We start from the raw sequence: 22,625 nt of genomic DNA, 5'->3' as shown, positions 1-22,625 counted from the left end.
GGAGTGAATGATGTTTTCTCTCAAGTAAGAACTCAAATTTTATTGATGGATCCTTTGCCTTCTGTCAATATGGTACATTCTTTGTTCATTCAAGAAGAAATGCAAAGGTCTGTGCATAATTTTATTAGAGTTGAATCCACTGCTTTAGCAACCAAGAATTCTGGAACCAATTTTAAAGACAAAGAAAGGCCTTTATGCACTCACTGTGGAAAGTTAGGCCACACCATAGACAAATGCTATAAGCTGCATGGTTTTCCACTAGGTTTCAAGTTCAAGAACAATAAATATGCCACTGCTCATCAAGTTTCATCTAATATTGACCTCATTCAAAGGAATAATTCTGCTGGATTTACTGATTCTGCTTCATCAAATTCTGTTTCTCAAGCTCCAGCTTTCATTCATGACCAACATCAACAACTTTTTGACATTAATTGGTTCTTTTTCTACTTCACAATTGCCTAAAGATCAAGAACTCCATGCTGCTAATGTTGTGGTTCGTCCATCAAATGTTGTTGCAGGTAATTACAAGCATTCTGTCTTTTCTGCTAAAGTTGTTAATAGAAAAGCATATAATCTTCATACATGGGTTATTGATACTGGTGCAAGTAATCATATAGTGTGTTCCATTCAGTTGTTAACTTCTTATACTGAGATCTCACATACTATGACAAAAATGCCTAATGGAGAAGCAGCTATTGTTACACACATTGGCACCATTCAACTTTCTTCCCACATAATTCTTCATAATGTTCTTTGTGTACCTTCTTTTGATTTTAATCTTTTATCAGTTAGTGCATTAACCAAATCTCAACCTATATGTTTTGTTTTTCTGTCACAATTCTGTTTTCTACAGGACCTTACATGTTGGAACACAATTGGAATGGGCAAAATGCATGATGGTTTGTACTTATTACAAGATTCAAGCCTTTCTCAAGCCACTGCATTTTTTTCTAAGCAGAATCTTAAGGCTTTCTCTGCTGCTTGCTCTTCTTCTCTTTCTTCGAATGTATTTTCACTTTGGCATTCAAGACTTGGACATCCTTCTGATGTAAAAATTCATTATGTGGGTAGTGCTTTACCTTTTCTTAAGAACTGCTATAATAAAACTTGTACTGTTTGTCCTTTGGCAAAACAGAAGAGAATTCTGTTTCCTTTCAATAACAATAAAATGTGCTTATCCTTTTGATCTTGTTTATATGGATGTTTGGGGTCCTTTTTCTATTTTAACCTCTAATGGCCATAGATATTTTCTCACTATTGTTGATGATGCTTCTAGAGCAACTTGGGTTTTCTTACTCAAAAATAAATCTGAAGTCAGATCACTCATTGTATCTTTCTATAACATGATTCTCACTTAATTTGGTACCAAGATCAAATCCATCAGATCTAATAATGCCTTCGAATGTTGTTTTAATAATTTCTACAGATCCAAAGGAATTATTCATCAATTGAGTTGTGCTTACACCCCCACAACAAAATTCAGTTGTAGAAAGAAAGCATCAACACATACTTGCTACTGCTAGAGCATTACAAATTCAGTCCAATGTTCCTCTCTCCTTTTGGGGTGATTGTGTCCTCACTGCAGTCTATTTAATAAATAGACTTCCATCCCCTTTTCTAAATCATAAAACACCTTTTGAACTTCTATTTCACAAACCTCCTTATTATTCACATCTTAGGATTTTCGGTTGTTTGTGTTATGCTACCAATCTCAGTCCTTATAAACATAAATTCACCCCTAAAGCCAGAAAGTGTGTTTTTCTAGGATATCCCTTCAACATCAAGGGTTATAAACTCTTTGATCTTGATTCTCATACATTTTTTTTTATCTAGGGATGCTGTGTTTCATGAGTCAAGTTTTCCTTTTGCTTCAAATAACTCTTTTAAATTTGACAATCTTATTCCTTTACCTATTTTTCCTTCCATTCCTTATTCTGAGTCTCCAACTGTCTCTTCTTCTCCTTTACCTCCTTCTAATGACACCATTGTTCACATTCATCAAGACTTTGATGAAAATATTCATGATTTTCCTGATACACATGGTGTTTCTAATACTTCTAACCAGCCTATTATTCTTAGAAGGTCTACTAAGCATACCACCATCTTATCTTGAGGCTTATCACTGTAATAAGGTCAAATCAGCTGCCATTCCAAAATCTTCCATACATGATTTAGGTACTTCTCATCCCATTCAATCTTATTTGTCTTACAATAATCTGTCTCCTTCATATAAATTTTTTTGTTGTGTCATCTCTTCCATTTTTGAACCCATTTTTTATCATCAAGCTGCTAGTAATCCCAAGTGGCAAGCTGTAACGACCCGAGTAATAATGGTATTTAAATAATTAAGAGAGGGGAAAATGGAAACAGAAACAAAAGAAGGCAGTAGGTTTCGACGACATTGCATTTTAGATGGAATAACCTGAAATATTTTCCATAGGGTCTTGTCGACGAACACAGGGAGTTCGTCAATGAGTGCACAAGGGGACCTCGTCAACGAAGCTACGCCTCGTCGACAAGAAGATACTGAGAAGGGTTATTGGGACAGACTGAAATTCATCGACGAAATCATTGAAGGACTCGTTGATGAGGTGACGTGGCTCGTCGATGAATCTCGCAGTATAAATAGTACTTAAACTCATTTTAATCACAGAAAATCAGCGCCGCTCTCTTCTCTCTCTCTCTCTCTCTCTCTCTCTCTCTCTCTCCTACGGCCTCTCCCTCTTCTCTCTTTGATTCTGGCCCCGTCAATCGCCGGATTGACGATCTGAGGCCACCACGACGCTCCTCGTGGAGTTCTCTTCAAGTCTACTGGAGCGGATCATCGGTGGAACGAAGTCGGAATTCATTCCAAATCCAGGATAAGGTTTTTTATTCAAAATTTGAGTTTCCAGCAGTTGTAAGAAATGTAATAGACGTAGAAATAGTAATGTTTTGTTTTGGGATTTATGGTTTTCAAGGTGTTGAGTGGAGAATCCTGCCGGTGTTGGACTCGCCTGCGGGTGTTGGACCCACCTTCGGGTGTTGGACCCGTTATAGTAGGGGATTTTTAGCAGGAAACAAGTAAGGAAAATATGCTATGCTAGGTTATTAGAGTATGATTTCAGTATAAAATTATAAATGTTCTACCACAGTATTATTCAAAGTAGAGATTTATACAGTTTATCAAGTATGATTAATATGTTTTAGAATTACTGTGTCACTTGAGAATATGATAGTATAGAAATATGTTTTACAGTATTTTCCTGAGTTATGTTTTACAGAATATACAGACAGTGAATATATTTTACAGCAATTATAGAAATACCATGATTATACAGTTTTATAGTACCATGACATACAGATTTACAGTTAATTACAGAAACACAGTTGATATAGATACAGTTTTCCACAATGTCATGGTTTAGACAGTTATTACAGAATCATGGTAAAACAGATAGTTGTATATAAAGATGTATTATATAGTATCAGACCCTGTTGGACCATATAGTTTACAGATCACGGTACCGTAGCTATATATAGTTTATAGAGTGCAACCACCTATTCAGATAATACGTGGTATAAAGGTCGATTGCATAGAGCCCACGAGTGGATAGGCTCCCTATCATGACACACAGTTATCTATAGGGAAGTTTACAGTTATTACTATGTTTATACAGGTTTACAGAAACAGAAATATATATATATATATATATATATATTAGTAGTATTTTGAGTAGAAACCTAAAGTACAGAAATGTTAAGCAACAGGTAAAAGATGAAGATTATATTACTGGTATTGTACTTTATAGATTTAGTGATACATGACTATATAGTAATAGATTTTCACAGTATTGTAACTCATTTGCCACACACTAGCAATAGCATATTTCGTCTTACTGAGCGTTGGCTCATCCCAATTACTTTAACATTTTTCAGGTGATCCAGGTAGGTGAGTAGATCAGGCTCGTAGATAAAGGGGCCTCGGTATTGCCCTGACAGTAGTGTGAGTATTTTTGGGAGCATTTTTGTATAGCCCTAGCCAGTTGAGGGTATTCTGGAAAACAGACATATATGTATATTTTGGGAAACACTTTAGCACTCTAGTATTGTATATAACTACGTATGGTTATGTTTATTTGATTCTTGCTTCTTGCTACTTAAGTTGATGATTGGGTTTAATCCAGTATGGTATCAGGGAATTTTAAATGTTATAGTATATATATATATAAACCTCAAGTTAAATAGCAGGTCGTGACAATTTGGTATCAGAGCCTAGGCTGATATGTTTTGTAGACTTTAGAGTGCAGCAAAAACAATACCAGAGTATAGGAAAAGGATTTGAGGTTTGTTCGGTTTTCTGGATACAAGATTTCTGTGGTGGATTCTGTGTTTTTCCTAGGGTGATGATTTTAGGAAAACTATAGTGAACTATTGTCGGGTCGTGTGTCTAGGTGACAGAACTGGATATTGAGTTAAGGTCGGGGAAGGTAATTAATTTTGAATTGGTATAGGATAGGTTCGTATAAGAGATAAAGTGCTTAAGTGTGTTTCTTGTTTTCAAGATGGACCCAGGAAGCAGTGGCATGAATGCTGGGGAGGATAGGCCAAGATCTTCCAGCATAAGTGGAGGAGACACAGATGTTGTACTACGTAGCGTCACTCAGCAGGTGATGGCTGAGATGGCCAAGAGCTCTGGGGAGCGTAACTGTTTGATTGAGCAATTTACGCGGAAGCCCCCATCCTTTACTAGAGGAGATGACCCGATTGTAGCTGAGAATTGGGTCCAGGATATCGAAGTGACATTAGCGGTGCTTCCGTGTACAAATAAGGAGAAGGTAGTATTTGCAGCATTTAAGTTGACAGGGAAGGCAAAGCATTGGTAGAAAGCAGCGCAACTGATAGAGGAGCAGAGGTCGGTTCCAGTGTCAGTGACTTGGGATCGATTCAAGGAGCTGTTCTTCGAGCAATATTTTCCTTCTATCATTTGGAGCGCGAAGGCAACAGAGTTTCTGCATCTGGTACAGGGGCAGATGACCATATCCTAGTATGTAGCTCAATTTATTGAGTTGTCACGTTTTGCTTAGCACCGAGCACATGATGAAGAGAAAAAGGCAAGAAAGTTTGAGGAGGGACTGAGGCAGAATTTTTCTGAGCAGGTGATTGGTTTTAGATCTCAGATATTTACAGAGATTGTAGACAGAGCTGCGATTATTGAGAGTGGTATTCAGAGGGGTATAACAGCTCAGAGTCAGAGGAAGAGGCCTGCGCCTCAGGGCTTTCAGGCTGGCTCCAGTAAGGGTCCATGGAGAGGAGGTCACGATAGGAGAGACCAGAGGTAGATGGCGGGACCTCGGGGAAATCAGGGTGTGCCGATCGTCCCGATATGTCAGACGTGCGAGAGACGTCATCCGGGGGAGTGCCTGGTAGGAAGCGATGTATGCTATCGATGTGGGAGACCCGGCCACATAGCATGTGCATGCCCGGGTCCGCCAGACCAGGTCCCAGCTCCCAGGCCCTATTGGAGAGGGTATCAAGTAGCTCGGGGAGGATATCAGATGCCTCGTGGTGGCCAGCAGAGGAATGTGGCCCCAGCGCGAGTATACGCTCTGACGCTAGGTGATGCTGAGGCTACTACGGATGTGGTGACAGGTACATTTACTGTTTTATCATATCCAGTCATTGTTCTTTTTGACTCAGGTGCTACCCATTCTTTCATCTCTGCATCTTATGTTAAATTATCTGAAAGTGAGAACTAGTTATTAGATATAGCGTTGTTAGTAGCTACACCATCAGGGTTAGTGATCAAATGTCAGAGGGTACTTAGGGGCTATCCGATAGAAATTCAAGGGAAAGTGTTACCAACTGACTTGATTGTATTTGATATGTGTGGGTTTGATATAATACTGGGTATGGACTACTTGGCTTCCAATCATGCCAGCATTGATTGTCATCGGAAAGAGGTAATTTTCAGACCCCCTGGTACGCAGGAATTCAGATTCGTTGGTTCACGAGTACGTGCTCCAACACAGCTGGTGTTAGCTGTGTAAGCGAGCAGATTACTCCTAGAAGGAGGTTAGGGGTTTATAGCGTTTGTGAAAGAAGTACCCGAAAATGAATTGAAGATTGACAGCACCCGAGTGGAACAAGAATTTTCAAATGTTTTTCCAGAGGAGTTACCTGGGTTGCCTCCTATGCGCAAGGTGGATTTTCTTATAAATTTACCTTCAGGGACCGCGCCGATCTCTAAGGTTCCCTACTGTATGGCTCTAGTTGAATTGAGAGAATTAAAGGAAGAGTTGCAAGACTTGCTGAACAAAGGGTTTATACGACCCAGTGTATCGCCGTGGGGAGCTCCAGTGTTGTTCGTAAAGAAGAAAGATGGGTCTATAAGAATGTGTATCGATTACAGAGAAATCAACAAGGTTACTATTAAGAATAAATATCCTCTACCCCATATAGATGATTTGTTTGATCAGCTCCAGGGTACATAGGTATATTCCAAGATTGACCTCAGATCCGGGTATCATCAAGTGAGAGTAAATGCAGAAGACGTCGCGAAGACAGCCTTTAGGACCAGGTATGGGCACTACAAGTTCCTCATTATACCGTTTGGTCTGACGAATGCCCCAATCGTGTTCTTAGACTTGATGAACAGAGTTTTTCACTAGTATCTAGATCAGTTTGTAGTAGTTTTCATTGATGATATACTGGTGTACTCAAGGAGTTTTGAGGATCATGAGGTGCATTTGAGGCAGGTGCCGTAGACACTCGGAGAGGAGAAGCTCTATGCCAAGTTAAGCAAGTGTGAGTTCTGGCTTGAGAAGGTAGCATTTTTAGGCCACGTGATCTCAGGGGACGGTATTTCAGTGGATCCCAGGAAGATCGATGCGGTGGTAAGTTGGGCCAGGCCGAGGAATGTGCAGGAAGTTAAGAGTTTCTTAGGACTGGCGGGTTATTACAGTCGTTTTGTTGAGGGGTTTTCGACTTTGTCAGGACCACTCACACAATTGACTAGGAAAAATGCCAGATTTGCGTGGGATGAAGAATGCAAGCAGAGCTTTCAGGAATTAAAGCAACAGCTCATCACTGCACTAGTACTAACGATTCCATTGGGAGGTAATGGTTATGTTATCTACAGTGACGCGTCTTTGAAAGGGCTTGGGTGTGTACTGATGCAACATGGTAGGGTGGTGGCATATGCGTCCAGGCAGTTGAAGGAGTATGAAAGAAATATCCTACTCACGATTTGGAATTGGCTGCGGTTGTACACGCACTGAAGATCTGGAGGCATTACCTTTATGGTGAGAGGTGTGATATATTTTTTGATCACAAGAGCCTAAAGTACTTCTTTACACAGAAAGAGTTGAATATGCGATAGAGGAGGTGGTTGGAACTCATCAAGGATTACGGCTGCACCATCAATTATCACGCAGGTAAAGCAAATGTGGTAGTTGATGCACTGAGCCGTAAATCAGGAGACACAGCACGGCTAGCAGTGGTAGTTCAGCATATAATTCAAATGGACTTGGAAAGACTCGGTGTGGAGCTAGTGGAAGATGACCCTCAAGCGCTTATTTCCAGTTTAGTGATACAACCTGCACTGTATGAGAGAATTAAAGCTGCTCAGAGAGATGATCCAGAGTTAATGGAGGTGCTTGCCGGAATACAGGATGGTCAGGGAGAGGAATTCAGTATTTCTGATGATAGGGCTTTGAGATTTCGCACCAGATTGTGTGTACCTACAGATGACAGTATTAGGAGGACGATTCTAGAAGAGGCACACAGATCTCTATACATTATTCATCCTGGCAGTACGAAAATGTATAGGGATCTACGAGATTATTTCTGGTGGAGTGGCGTGAAGAGAGAAATAGCAGAATTTGTGCAGCAGTGCTTGACATGCTAGCAGGTTAAGGCTGAGCACTAGAGACCATCTGGTCAATTGCAGCCATTATTCATTCCTAAATGGAAGTGGGACCACATATCCATGGATTTTGTTACGGGGCTATTGCCAGCGCCGCATGGTCACAATGTCATTTGGGTGGTAGCTGATAGGTTGACGAAAACAGCGCACTTTTTGCCCATTAAAGTCAGCTACCCTATGAACAAGTTAGCAGAGATTTATATACAGAAGATTGTTCGACCCTATGGAGTGCCGGTATCTGTAGTCTCAGACCATAACCCTCGTTTTACATCACGATTTTGGAAGAGTCTACAGGAGGCTTTGGGGACTCAGTTAGCATTCAGCACTACTTTCCACCCTCAGACCGGTGGTTAAACTGAGAGAACAATCTAGGTATTAGAAGATATGATTCGTGCATGTGTGCTAGACTTTGGAGATAGCTGGATTTAGTTTTTGCGGCTATTTGAATTTGCTTATAATAACAGTTATCATACTAGCATCGGCATGGCACCCTACGAGGCATTATATGGTAGGAGATGTCGATCTCCTCTTTTCTGGGATGAAGTAGGCGAAAGACGAGTTTTGGTTCCAGAGATAATTCAGTAAGCGTGTGATAAAGTTCGACTTATTTGAGACAGGATCAGTGCAGTGTAGAGTCGGTAGAAAAGCTACGCGGATATTCGCCGCCGAAAACTGAAATTTGAAGTGGGTGATCATGTATTTTTGAGAATAACTCCACTAAAGAAGATCTTGAGATTTGGGAAGAAGGGTAAGTTGAGCCCTAAGTTTATTGGCCCATTTGAGATACTAGAGAAGATTGGGTTAGTAGCCTATCGGTTAGCTTTACCACCATCTCTATTTCAAGTTCATGATGTATTTCATATTTCTATGCTAAGAAAATACGTTCCAGATCCTTCCCATATCATCAGCCATGCAAAACTGGAAGTCGGTGAGGCTTTAGCATATGAAGAAGCACCAGTACAAATTTTAGATAGAAAAGAACAAGAATTGTGTGGCAAGAAGATACCACTAGTAAAAGTTCTATAGAGAAACCACGCGATTGAAGAAGCCTCATGGGAACTTGAAGATGAAATCAGACGAAAATATCCCTATTTGTTCGATAAATTATAGTATTGATGTATATGCTAGGATGGTAATTTTATTTTGTTAAGTCTAGTATAATTGTAATGTAGAGCATAGGTTACGTAGTATTTTGGTTTTGGGGAAAATTTTCTTTTATGGTTGTAATCTCCCAGAACTACCCATGTAACCACAGTATTCCTCTGTCATAAGTGAGGGCAGGTAATGAAATAAGTAGACCATTTGCCTTTATGGGATGATAGAAGGAAATACAGATAGTAAATTTTGAAGACGAAATTTTATAAGGAGGGGAGAATGTAACGACCCGAGTAATAATGGTATTTAAATAATTAAGAGAGAGGGAAATGGAAACAGAAATAAAAGAAGGCAGTAGGCTTCGACGACATTGCATTTTGGATGGAATAACCCAAAAGATTTTCCACAAGGCCTCGTCGACGAACATAGGGAGTTCGTCGATGAGAAGATACCGAGAAGGGTTTTTGGGACAGACTGAAATTCGTCAACGAGGGAGGAAATTCGTCAATGAAATCATTGAAGGACTCGTCGACAAGGTGACGTGGCTCGTCGACGAATTCCGCAGTATAAATAGTACTTAAACTCATTTTAATCACAAAAAACCAGCGCCGCTCTCTTCTCTCTCTCTCTCTCTCTCCTACGGCCTCTCCCTTTTCTCTCTTCGATTCTGGCCCCGTCAGTCGCTGGATCGACAATCTGAGGCCACCACGACGCTCCTAGAGGAGTTTTCTTCAAGTCTACTGGAGCGGATCGTCGGTGGAACGAAGTCGGAATTCATCCCAAATCCAAGGTAAAGTTTTTTATTCGAAATTTGAGTTTTCCAGTAGTTGTAAAAAATGTAATAGACGTAGAAATAGTAATGTTTTGTTCTGGGATTTATGATTTTTAGAGTGTTGAGTGGAGAACCCTGCCGGTGTTGGACCCGCCTACGGGTGTTGGACCTGTTATAGTAGGGGCTTTTTAGCAAGAAACAGGTAAAGGAAATATGCTATGTTAGTTTATTTGAGTATGATTTCAGTATAAAATTATAAATGTTCTACCAGAGTATTATTCACAGTAGAGATTTATACAATTTATCAAGTATGATTAATATGTTTTAGAATTACTGTGTCGCTTAAGAATATAGATATAGTACAGAAATATGTTTTACATTATTTTCCTGAATTATGTTTTACAAAATATACAAACAGTGAATATATTTTATAACAATTACATAAATACACCATGATTATACAGTTTTACAGTACCATGACATACAGATTTACAATTAATTACATAAACACAGTTGAAATAGATACAGTTTTCCACAACGTCATGGTTTATACAGTTATTATAGAATCATGGTAAAACAGATAGTTGTATATAGAGATGTATTATATAGTATCAGACCCTATTGGACCATACAATTTACAGAGCACGGTACTGTAGCTATATACAATTTATAAAGTGCAACCACCTATTCAGATAATACATGGTATAAAGGTTGATCGCATAGAGCCCACGAGTGGACAGGCTCCCTATCAGATATGGGTTGAGGAGGGCTGATTAGACTATGGAATATAGTGATTTATTCCTAGGTTGCCAGCTAGGGTAAATCCCGCCTACGGGCCGCACAACCCTGTTATAAGGGGTTAAATCATGACACACAATTATCCACAGGAAAGTTTACAATTATTACTATGTTTATACAGGTTTACGGAAACATAAAATATATATATATATATATATATATTAGCAGTATTTTGAGTAAAAACCTAAAGTACAGAAATGTTAAGCAACAGGTAAAAGATGAAGATTATATTACTAGTATTGTACTTTACAGATTCAGTGATACATGACTATATAGTAATAGATTTTCACAATATTGTAACTCATTTGCTACACACTAGCAATAACATATTTCGTCTTACTGAACGTTGACTCATCCCAATTACTTTAACATTTTTCAAGTGATCCAGGTAAGCGAGTAGATCAGGCTCGCAGATAGAGGGGCCTCGGTATTGCCCTGACAGTAGTGTGAGTATTTTTGGGAGCATTTTTGTATAGCCCTAGCCAGTTGAGGGTATTCTAGAAAACAGACATATATGTATATTTTGGGAAACACTTTAGCACTCTAGTATTGTATATAACTATGTATGGTTATGTTTATTTGATTCCTACTTCTTGCTGCTTAGTTTGATGATTGGGTTTAATCTAGTATGGTATCAAGGAATTTTAAATGTTATAGTATATATATATAACCCAAGTTAAATAGCAGGTCGTGACACAAGCTGCCATGGATGCTGAGATTTCAGCTTTGGAAGCTAATAATACTTGGACTATAACTTCCTTGCCACCAGGTAAGAAGCCCATTGGTTGTAAATGGGTATATAAAGTGAAATACAATTCAGATGGTTCAGTTGAGAGGTATAAAGCCAAGTTGGTTGCCAAGGGTTTCACCCAAAAAGAGGGGCTCGATTACATTGACACTTTCTCACCAGTTGCTAAGATGGTCTCTGTCAAAACTATACTTGCCGTGGCTGCTGTGAAAGGCTGGTTTCTCAGCCAACTTGATGTCAATAATGCATTTCTTCATGGAGATTTGAATGAAGAAGTTTACATATCTTTTCCACCAAGTTTTCACAGCAAGGGGGAGCAATATCAGGTTGTTCACAGCCAGGGGGAGCAGACTCACTTGGTTTGTAAGCTCAATAAATCACTCTATGGGCTTAAATAGGCTTCTAGAATGTGGTTTTCTAAGTTCTCAAATACCTTAATTGATCTTGACTTTGTTCAATCCAAGGTTGATTACTCTTTATTCACTAGGCAACAAAGAGATTCATTTATTGTGTTGCTGGTGTATGTTGATGATGTTCTAATAGCAAGCAATGATCAAAAGGGAGTTGAAGATTTTAAAATATTGTTAAATCAGAAGTTCAAGTTGAAAGATTTAGAGAGTTTGAGCTATTTTCTTGGTTTGGAGGTAGCAAGAACAGCTAAGGGCATTTTCTTGTGTCAAAGGAAGTATGCTCTAGAAATTTTGGAAGATGTTGGCTTACTAGGATGCAAACCTGCCAAAGTTCCTATGGATCCTACTTTAAAACTTAGCAAACATGAAGGTGATGTGCTAAATGATCCAAGTCAATACAGAAGATTGGTTGGCAGATTGATATACTTAACTATTACTAGGCCTGACATTACATTTTGCTATTCACAGGCTCAATCAGTTCATGGCACAACCTAGAAAGCCTCATTATGCAGCTGCTCTTAAGGTACTTCATTACATCACAAATGAACCAGGGAAAGGAGTATTTTTTTTTTCTACAAAATCAGAACTACATGTCAAAGGATTTAGTGATACAGATTGGGCATCATGCTTAGACACAAGACGATCTGTTACAGGATTTTGTATATTTCTTGGAGACTCATTGATCTTGGAAATCAAAGAAACAAGCTATTGTGTCAAGATCTTCAGCTGAGGCAGAGTATAAAGCTATGGCTGTAGCAACTTGTGAAATTGTGAGGATTCTTTATTTGCTAGAGGACTTGTAGATTAGGCATGATAGAGAAGTAGTATTGTTTTGTGATAGTCAATCAGCCTTACACATAGGATCCAATCCAGTTTTTCATGAAAGGACCAAACATATAGAGATTGATTGTCACATTATAAGGGACAAGGTACTAGCTAAAGTAATTAAAGTGAATCATGTGAGAACTCATTGTCAATTAGCAGATTTATTAACCAAGGCATTGGGTTATAAACAATTTTCAGAATTGTTATCCAAGATGGGACTGATTAACATTTGTTCCTCATCATTCCATCTTGAGGGGGAGTATGAAAAGCTAGCCTCAGTTTAACAACAGTAGCAGCAGCAGCAATATAACTGGTGCAGCAGCAGCCCAACAGAAAAGTCACCAAACAGCTTCATCAGTTAAATTTGTATAGCGGTAACAGAAAATCTGCTTGTATTTTTTGTTAGTTAGTTAATTTGTTTTTCTTCCTTAGCCAGATTCATACATGAATCTGTTAAGCTGAATGTATATATATATATGCACATTTTGTATTGTTATTTTTTCAATAAATGAAATCAGTTTCCTTTATCAAGATTGATTTCTTATAAAGGCTTCCTAGTTTCCATTTTGCATCTATCGCTTGTACCTTCTGAAATGTAAATCTGTTCAAATACTCAATGCACAAATGAGATATTGTGGTTTGTCATAATCAAAACAGAGATTGAACTCAAACGGTCAACACATGCATATTATGAACTTTATTATTAGAAAATATCAAATGCATTCTTGAGGAGTGAACACAAGTCAATAAGTGAGCAAACCACTAAAAATCTAGGGTGCTAGCCTTTTCCTTATCTTTTATTTCTTGTTGGTTGTTTAGCTCTTTTAATATTTGTGCTTACTCTTATACTTTGCATTTATAATTTATTTAAGAATAATATTTTTTTTATTACACTTAATTCTTCCCTCTAGTGTCATACTAGGCAATACACATACAAAATGGTTAAAGGGGGATGAGATCTTTGCCAAACAAAGCAAATATACTAGGGATATCACTATAGTCTTATTATTTTCATGCCTTTTTAATATCAAACTATCATTTGTAACCTTGCATCTTGTCCAACTCATGATTGAATATTATATTATCCTTGGATAGGAACTTTGTCCTTTTCGCCTAACGCATAACACGGCAACTCACTTCTTTGTATATTGGATAACTAGGGAAAGACGAAATCTTTGTCAAGGAAGATCAAGATATTAGGACTATCCTCATAACTTTACCATCCCTCGCCTTCCTCTCTTTATTTTCCTTGTTTTTCATAGTTTTGAGGAATAAAATAAAATAGAGAAAGATACTTCATTTATCCTAAAGCATTAATCATGTTGTATCATTAATTTCTTAACATATGCATTTGTACCCCGGGGATATTAATTACATAAAAGTAGGCGTGACAAAACGGGTCGAAACTTAACGGACAACTCACTGAATTTGAGTTTAATACAAGTTTATAAATGGGTCAATCCAGACCTGATCTGTTTATTAAACGGGTTAGACAGGCTCGGGTTGGGTCACCCGAGTTTATGACCAATTTAAAAAATAAAATAAAGTGTAAAAAGAAATATGTCATTTTATATGAAATGTTTAAGATTTTTTAAAATAAATAAATTATATTTTTAAGCGGGTGTCCCGTTTATTAAACAGACATGTTTGAGTTTACATAGTAATGATCCGTTAATAAGCGGATCAATTCGAACTCGAACCTGTTTAACACCGACTCGTTGATGACCTATCCGAGCCTATTTTGACACCCTTACATAAAATGTTCGATTTTATCAATATAAACTGCACAATTTATTTATATTTTTTTTAAAAAAAAAAATCTTAAACGAGGCTTTTGCAATTAAAAAGAAAAGCCGCGGGTCCGTCGCACGCGGTTTGCATGAATTTAAAATGGCGGAAGTGGAAGGATGTGCAGGCTGCCGGGAGGAGCGAAGCGTTGCCGTCGATTGAAACCGGAAGATCTAAACCGAGCAGGCATGGGCGCGTGAATGCGATGGGCATTGCACGGAGGGTCGCGTTCTGCGCTGGGAGGCTAGGACTTCCTCCTCACTGTCTCGAGGAGGAGAGCTCGGAAACTAACTCAAATCAACTTTCCTTTTTTTTAAAAATAAATAAATAATAATAATAATAATAAAATCATGATATCGCGCGCTGACTACCAGAAATTTATAACAGACTCTAACATGGCGCGATTGTTTTCTTTGACTTCTCCTTGTGTTTATAATTTATTTCACCATAATAATTCATCGCCAACTGCCGGAGCGTTTTGTTTATGTATTTTCTCGATGAACAGCTAAGATCTATGTGTTCTTAATCGCTGAAGATGTCGCATTTGATTTTTTTCTCTGCGTGAATGATTGTGCCATTCTGAAGTCGCCTCCACGTTTCTTTGCGCATATCTTTCTGCAAATTTCTCTGCTTTGGTTTCATCTCTCGGAAGAAGAAGCTTCTTGGGAATCCCACCGGGACTCGTAAGACGTGTTTGTTTCCAAGATGTTCTTCCATTGCAGAGATTTGTAAGATTTCTTGATTTCTGAGTACTTGGATTTTCTCTGCGTTCAATTTGGGCGTCGGGACATTCTTCATTCGGGCGTAGTTGTTTTGGGTTCTATAGCTTATTTGTAATCATGGTGTTCCGGAATTTGGACTTGGTCTTAAAATTGGCGAGCCAAGATTAGGGTTGTTTTTTTGGTCCTGACTGGACTTTGATTCGCCTTACGAATCTGGCCCCTTTTCAGGCCAGGCTTGTTGATTTTGTGAGATTGTCCCTGTTTGGGGAATTTGTAGGGAATTGCTGCTGAGAGATGCATTCTTGCATAATGTCGAGGAGAGATTAAGTATCTGTTATTTATAATTTTGCAATTTGGTGTAATGAGTAGATAACCACGCACATTTTTGTCAACAAGGGGAGATTCAGGTAAGATGGCTTCATTAAATCCACTGCCAAAGTCTCCACCTTTAGCGGTGCCACCAGTTTCCACTTCACCTTCAAACTCTTCAGCAACCTTGCCACCTCCTTCAACCCCTTCTACCCCACCACCTCTGTCTCCTCCTCCACCAGCGCGGAGCATCCCCTCTGCTCCACCTCCGTCATCACCGCCTCCTCCAGCTTCATCGTCACCACCACCAACTTTGCCACCGCCATTGCCCCAATCACCACCGCCATCACCTCCAGTATCACCACCGCCAACATCACCGCCACCGCCTCCTACTACCCCTCCTCCAGCTGCGACTTCACCCCCATCACCATCAGGAGGTTCTCCTCCACCCCGAGCCTCTCCAGTGCCTCCGGCTGCAAAGCCGCCCCCGGCCCAAGCTGTTTCATCTCCTCCACCTCCGCCAGTCAATGTTCCAACTCCTCCCTCCTCCATTTCTCCGCCTCCACCACTTGGAAATTCTCCACCTCCCGTGCTTTCAACTCCTCCACCTGGTTCTCCACTTGCTCCTCCACCATCTCCGAATTCTCCCCCAGGACTGACACCATCACCTCCTCCTGCTCCGTCATTGTTTTCCCCACCCTCTATTTCTCCTCCAGCTCCTCCGCCTCCTAGTAGTAATTCAGCAGGGAATGGATCTTCTGCCACTTCTCCCTTGCCTTCTGTTCCAACAGAGAAACCAACTGCAACTACTCCTGGTTCAAATGCAACAGCAAATGCCCCATCCACAAATGGTGGAGGGATGCAGACTGGTGCTGCAGCGGGCGTCGGTCTTGTAGTCAGTTTTTTGGCACTAAGTTTTGTTGTGATGGCTGTATGGTTTGTAAGGAAAAGAAAGAAAAGTAAAGCTGGATCAAATGCTGGCTATATCATACCTTCTCCATTTGCCTCCTCCCAGAATTCAGGTAATGCTTTAAATATTCCTTACTTGTGCTCTATGCTCTAACTGATTGTGTATACACCAAATTGTCAAACATCTAGCAAATTTCTTATCTTTATTTTAGAATTGTTGCTGAAAAGCTCCATGAATTTGCAACCATTTCTCGATTATGGGCCAGAATAGTGCATACCAACTGCAGAATTTCTATCATGGTTTCTCCAAAATTTACAAGAAATTTTTTATGTAAGATTATTTTTCAAAAGGCTCTATGAACCTTGCATTTGTTCTTCAAATGAGAATAGGAATATTGGTAACTGACAAAACTAGAATCTTATTTGATAAAAAGACTGATATACGTTATTCCTTATGATCTTGGATGCTAAAACTAAATGTAAAAGTGCTTTGACGGGGAAGGCCATTGGAATCTTTCAGTTAGCTAATACAAAGTTATTATAAATTGTCAACCTGTGCAAAATTGTCATTTTGTTTTGCTTAATTTACCATGATGTGTTTGATCTATGCTAGTTGGTTTACTAGCAATTCAGAGAATTACCTCTGCTTATCTCAGGAAGTCTATTCAATTCCAAACTATTAGAATCCTTCTTTGCCATTTGACTCCACTCAGATTTCTGATCCCTGTCATTTTCTAAAGCATGAGCTGTCTATATTAATCTTTTCTTCCTTGCTGAATCCCTAACTCGAGCTACAGTGGCTAGTAATCCAAAATGGGTTTCTGCTTACTTGTGAATTGTGTCAAATTTGATCACGGAAATGAAGTTAATGTGGTTAAATATTCTTTGCATGCTCATTTATGAGAATAATTTTGAAGCATTATTATTCTTCTTCTCATTTAGTGGCATACAATGTTGAAAATGGTGTTTTGATACATGCTGGGACATGGAATTGAAGTTCATGGGGTTTCATATTCTCTCCAGATATATCATTTCTAAGGCCACATTCATCAGCTCCCCTGGTAAGCGGTACACCTGGTAGCGATTTCTTGTATCCACCATCAGAGCCAGGTGGGGTAGGGAATTCAAAGTCATGTTTCACATACGAAGAATTAATCGAGGCCACAAATGGGTTTTCAGCCCAGAATCTTTTGGGTGAAGGAGGGTTTGGCTCTGTGTACAAAGGTTGCCTGTTGGACGGAAGAGAAGTAGCTGTAAAACAACTAAAGATTGGTGGTGGCCAGGGTGAACGGGAGTTCAGAGCAGAAGTTGAGATTATAAGCCGAGTACATCACCGCCATTTGGTTTCATTGGTGGGTTACTGTATATCTGAGCGTCAACGGTTGCTTGTCTATGATTATGTCCCAAACAATACACTTCATTATCATCTCCATGGTAAGTTATGCTTCTTTTCTCGAAGAAGGGTAAATTTTGAATTTTATTACGAGTAGAATTAGGTTATGCCGTCTGTTGTGCTGTGTGGACCCCATATAATTAAGATGTTTGTGATCCTTGACCCATCCCTAAGATTTGAAGTTCCCCTGCAAACAAATTCCAATGGTTCCCATGTATTTATGGTGTTTTACAGGTGAAAGAGGACCAATCATGGATTGGGCAATGCGAGTAAAAGTTGCTGCAGGTGCTGCTCATGGAATAGCTTACCTGCACGAAGATTGTGAGTTTTCATTTCTTTTGTTTCTGCACTCTGTTTATTTTGCATATTTCACATGTTTGCTTGCTATGTGATGTCTGTTAATTCTATATACATATCCAAAGGACACATCCTTATCCTGAAACATTGACATCTCTGTTTTCTTATGTTGCCATGTTAGTGCAAATTGTGTTTTATCCTTTGCTAATAAGTGTGATAAAAAAAAACCCTCCAAATAAATTCCAATATAACTTTCTGAAACTTCCAATCTTATCCAGATAAAAATTTCAAACACAAAAAAAGTTCTTTGGGCACTGCCTAGATGAATACAATATTCATTAATGTTAGTATAGCAATTTCTTGCTCCTCTATGGGGTTCTTCCCAATGCTCTAATGCTTCTCTTTATATTAATAAAAATTTTCAGGACTTTGTTCTTATTTATTTACTTGTATATTTATTATACTCATCAGGTCATCCCAGGATTATTCACAGGGATATTAAGTCATCAAACATTCTACTAGATAACAACTTTGAAGCCCAGGTATGACCAATATGTGTAACATATATTTCCTTTAAAAGAAATAATTTTCTTTTTCTCCAACTGATTTTTGGGTGAATTCCAGCTCGAATCTCATCATTCCTCTGGTAGTGCCATTAGAATATGCTTGTCCTTTGTCAGCTTAAACACTTTGAGCAACCTAATATTCACATAATGACCAAACTACCTTGAATGTCCCAAATTAATTAGCTGTTGTTTCTGATTGGCCTTTGCCTTGCTCTTTAAGTATCTGTTTTGCTCTAATAGTGCATGTTTCTAAATATTACTCTGCTATCGCTAACAGGTTTCAGATTTTGGACTTGCAAAGCTAGCATTGGATGCACATACACATGTAACTACACGTGTGATGGGAACCTTTGGGTGGGTAATTCTTATGTTTTTGGTTTTGCTTTCTCTAAACAATAAGCTGCAGGGCAGACACTTTCTTTACAATAGAATTCTTCACCCGTGATTTATAAAGCACATGCATCATATCATTTGAGGCTCCAATATGACACGTTCTATTTATTATTGGTGTGGTGGAGAAGGCAATCTGCAGCAGTAAACCATTGTAAAAATCTGTTGTTTACGTTTTCCATGTTGGTTTTTAATGATTATCAGCAATGGTGATTTTCAGGTACATGGCTCCGGAGTACGCTTCGAGTGGCAAGTTGACTGAAAAATCAGATGTTTTTTCATTTGGGGTTGTGCTTTTAGAGCTGATTACTGGTCGCAAGCCTGTGGATGCATCTCAACCATTGGGTGATGAGAGCTTGGTTGAATGGGTAGGTTCACGATATAAACCCCAGGATACTGTTCTTCACTTCTTCCTAACATCTGTTTGCGCAAAAGTTGGTATTCTCTTTTATTGAGTGCTAATCTGAAGCTGTCTAGATAAGCGAGTTTTGGAATTTTTTACCCCAAATTGATGGAACACAAAATTTCTTCATAGCTGTAGAATTTCTAGATATAGAAGTCTTTACTGTTCTTGAATGTTAAAATGGCTTAAACGTTTGGTCATACAGGCAAGTGTGTTTTGTTTAATTATTACCTAATCCAACATGTTTCTACTATTTTTAATCCTTTTACCAGTAGCTGTTTTTTTAACAAGGTATAATCTGACACTGGACCTGCTGTTAATTTTTTGCATGTTTGGTTTATAGGTTTCATTAACATAGTATGACTTTTTCTTCTCCAGTTTGTTAGTGATAGCTGATATATTGTGCAATTTAGGCCATAATCTCACTCAGTTTTCATTTTTTATCTTGAATAAAAAAAATTAGAATTTTGTGTAGGAGAATGTTAAGTTTGTGAAAGTTTTGAAATTTTTTGAAATTTGAAATTTAAAATTCTGAAATTTCTTTCAAATATAAAGATGTAGATCCTGCACCATAAATTCATGTGATCATTCATAGGCTCAAGTTCAGCAAGAGCTTGTCTCTGCATTGGAGACTTTACTCCATTTAAGATCATTTTAGCTCGTCAGTTTCTTGATAGATCCTATTCATGTTCATAGATTGTGCAAATGATATTGTTTTCGCATATAGTTCTTCTCCGAAGGGATTCTTGTGATGGCATGTTGTTTGTATGTCATTTTTGACTAGTTGCTCAATTGGAGAAAGTATTAATATTGGATAGGTAATGACAAAATACATTGCAAATGTTATACGATTGCATGGTTTTTTAATTAGATTTCTGTTATCCTCCGGTTAAATTGCCATGCTTCTTTTCCCTGATATTATGTGTTTATAGATGTGGCCTCATTTATCTGGGGCTCTCATCACTTGTTTCTCATTTTTATCTGAAGTTGACATTGCATGTGATGTAATCACGGGGAAAATCAGATAAATACCTCACAGTATACATTTTGTGGTTTTATTGATGTCTATATTTGTCTTGTGCTCAATTTTTTTTTTTTTTTAATCTGAAGTTGACATTCCTTTCTAAATTTTCTTCCTGGGACATTTTCACTGTGTGGGAGAATATTTTTGAATAGACTGATGGAGATTTTCACGTGGCATTTGCTTTAAATCCCAAAGATGACAGAATACATTGTAGATAATGCCTCTTTCTGAAGTCCTACATTTCAGAATACAGGATAAATTTAAATGAAATATTCCATCTGAGCGATGATAGGATGCTTTCATTCCAAAAGGAATTCTAGACATATTCCTCCTTAAAAATGGAGGAAATAATTAAAATTCCGTGCCACATATTTTTCTGCATATTTTCATTTTTCTATAGAGCTCTAATGTTGCCAAAAAAAATATATCATTATATGCTCTAGTTCATTAATTTTATTATGGTTTAAGAGAGAGAATTGTAAATGCTAATTGTCATTGGAGGAGAAAACATGGCAGTCTCTTAAAACAGTGGATTTCTTTTGGTTTGTTATTATTGATAGTGATGGCAGATGTTAATTAGTTTTTCAGTAAGAAGTTTATTTGTAAGGAAACTTTGAGCTTGACTGCAAAGTCTTCAATTATGTGTAATGGCTATGGCGAAGATGCCAAAAAAACAGATTTGGCAAAGCAGTGTCGTTGGAAAAGATGAGGATGCATTTACATGCGTGAAAAGTTGAGTGTCCTTGCAGTCAAATTTTGAGCAAAAATCTAAAGCTGCAAAGAGCAGTATTGTCAAATTGTACGCAAATAAATAAATACTATCATCCTTCATAATAAACAACTTGGTCTTGCACATTGTCTGATGCAATTTTTTCTGTAAATATTTCTCGTCTCACTTATAAATACAAAATCACAAGAAATGGACAAATTGATCATTTAAGAAAGTTTTCGAGACGGTCCGAGAAATGCTTGGTCAATCTTGGGAAAGGTAGTTGATGGTTAAGGTGGTGGTGGATGGAAACATAAACTTCTGAAATTATTATTTTTACACGTGCTAATTTTGTTTAAAAAATAATGTTTCAAGCTGTTTTTCATGCCTTTCTTTTTCAAGGGCAGATTGAGCACTTTTTCCATGCTGCATTTTTTGTTCATAATAGCATCTGTGAAATCAACTTTCCTGTCCCTCAGGCTCGACCTCTGCTTACTCAAGCGCTTGATGATGAAGAGTTTGAAGAGTTAGTGGATCCAAGGCTTGAAAACGACTATGTCGAAGGTGAGATGTTCCGGATGATAGAGGCAGCTGCAGCTTGTGTGCGTCATTCTGCTGCAAGGAGACCACGAATGAGCCAGGTAATGATGGATGGTCACAACTGGAATTTTCCATTGTTATCCCCCCATTTTTTATTTAAAGGTGGTTAACTAAATAATAGTTTCTTCTTCCGTTTGAGCGTTATCAGATTGTACGAGCATTGGACTCCATTGCTGACTTATCAGATCTAAGCAATGGAATGAAACCTGGCCAAAGTGAAATTTATAATTCAGCACAACATTCTGCACAAATCAGAATGTTTCAGAGAATGGCATTTGGTAGTCAAGACAGCGGTTCAGATTTTTTCAATCAAACTCAAAGTAGCTGGAGGAGTTGAGCTGCAACTTTGCCTACAGCAGCAAAATTTTTTGGTATAAAGCAATTGACACATCTCTAATGCTTTCCTAATTGCAAATTTTATTCATCGTTGAGTTTGAAATTTTCTAGAATTGAGGATGTGGTTTGAGCCTTCTCTATTTGATCCTGTTACGTGACTCTGCTGCTCCTTGGCCTCCTTTGATGTAAAATCTGATGCACTCTTGGCTGTAATATTTTTGGCCTGGCTAACATAATTTCGCTTGTACTGATACCATTTTTCTTCTCCCCACCCCCCACCTTTTTTGTACTTTGGATATTTTGTTTGTTTAGATTCTTTCAAAACATTTTGTATTATTTATTTCATTGAATATAATTTCAGTTTCTCCTTTTTTTCAATTCTTGCACATCCGATTTGAACGGTGAAGTGTTGGGTATCTATTTTCATTTTTTAAATTCGAAGTACTAAAATTCCAAAGTAGCACATCGAAAGTGATATCTTAACCTAGTAAATAAATTTCAATTTTATTGCAAGGGGTTTGTTTGATCAATGGTTTTGTTTGAGGCCTATTTGAATGAAGGATTTTGTTCGGAAAAGAAAGGAAATAAAAATACAACTTTTTTCTATTATATTTTTTTACCTATA

General features: G+C 38.2%; 1 protein-coding gene across 1 annotated transcript; it reads left to right on the top strand.

Moving 5' to 3' along the window:
* Positions 1-14,432: 14,432 nt before the first annotated feature.
* Positions 14,433-22,378, top strand: LOC131159778 (proline-rich receptor-like protein kinase PERK8). The gene is made up of 8 exons (XM_058114948.1): positions 14,433-16,395; positions 17,306-17,716; positions 17,910-17,996; positions 18,444-18,514; positions 18,816-18,892; positions 19,149-19,296; positions 21,544-21,705; positions 21,813-22,378. The coding sequence occupies exons 1-8, from the start codon at positions 15,477-15,479 to the stop codon at positions 21,999-22,001; spliced, it is 2,064 nt and encodes a 687-aa protein (XP_057970931.1). The 5' UTR covers positions 14,433-15,476; the 3' UTR covers positions 22,002-22,378.
* Positions 22,379-22,625: the final 247 nt, after the last annotated feature.

Source organism: Malania oleifera, chromosome 1, assembly GCF_029873635.1.
Source record: "Malania oleifera isolate guangnan ecotype guangnan chromosome 1, ASM2987363v1, whole genome shotgun sequence".
Lineage (NCBI taxonomy): Eukaryota > Viridiplantae > Streptophyta > Magnoliopsida > Santalales > Ximeniaceae > Malania > Malania oleifera.
The sequence above is the reverse complement of the archived record's forward strand: the minus strand, read 5'-3'. Positions and strand labels throughout refer to the sequence as shown.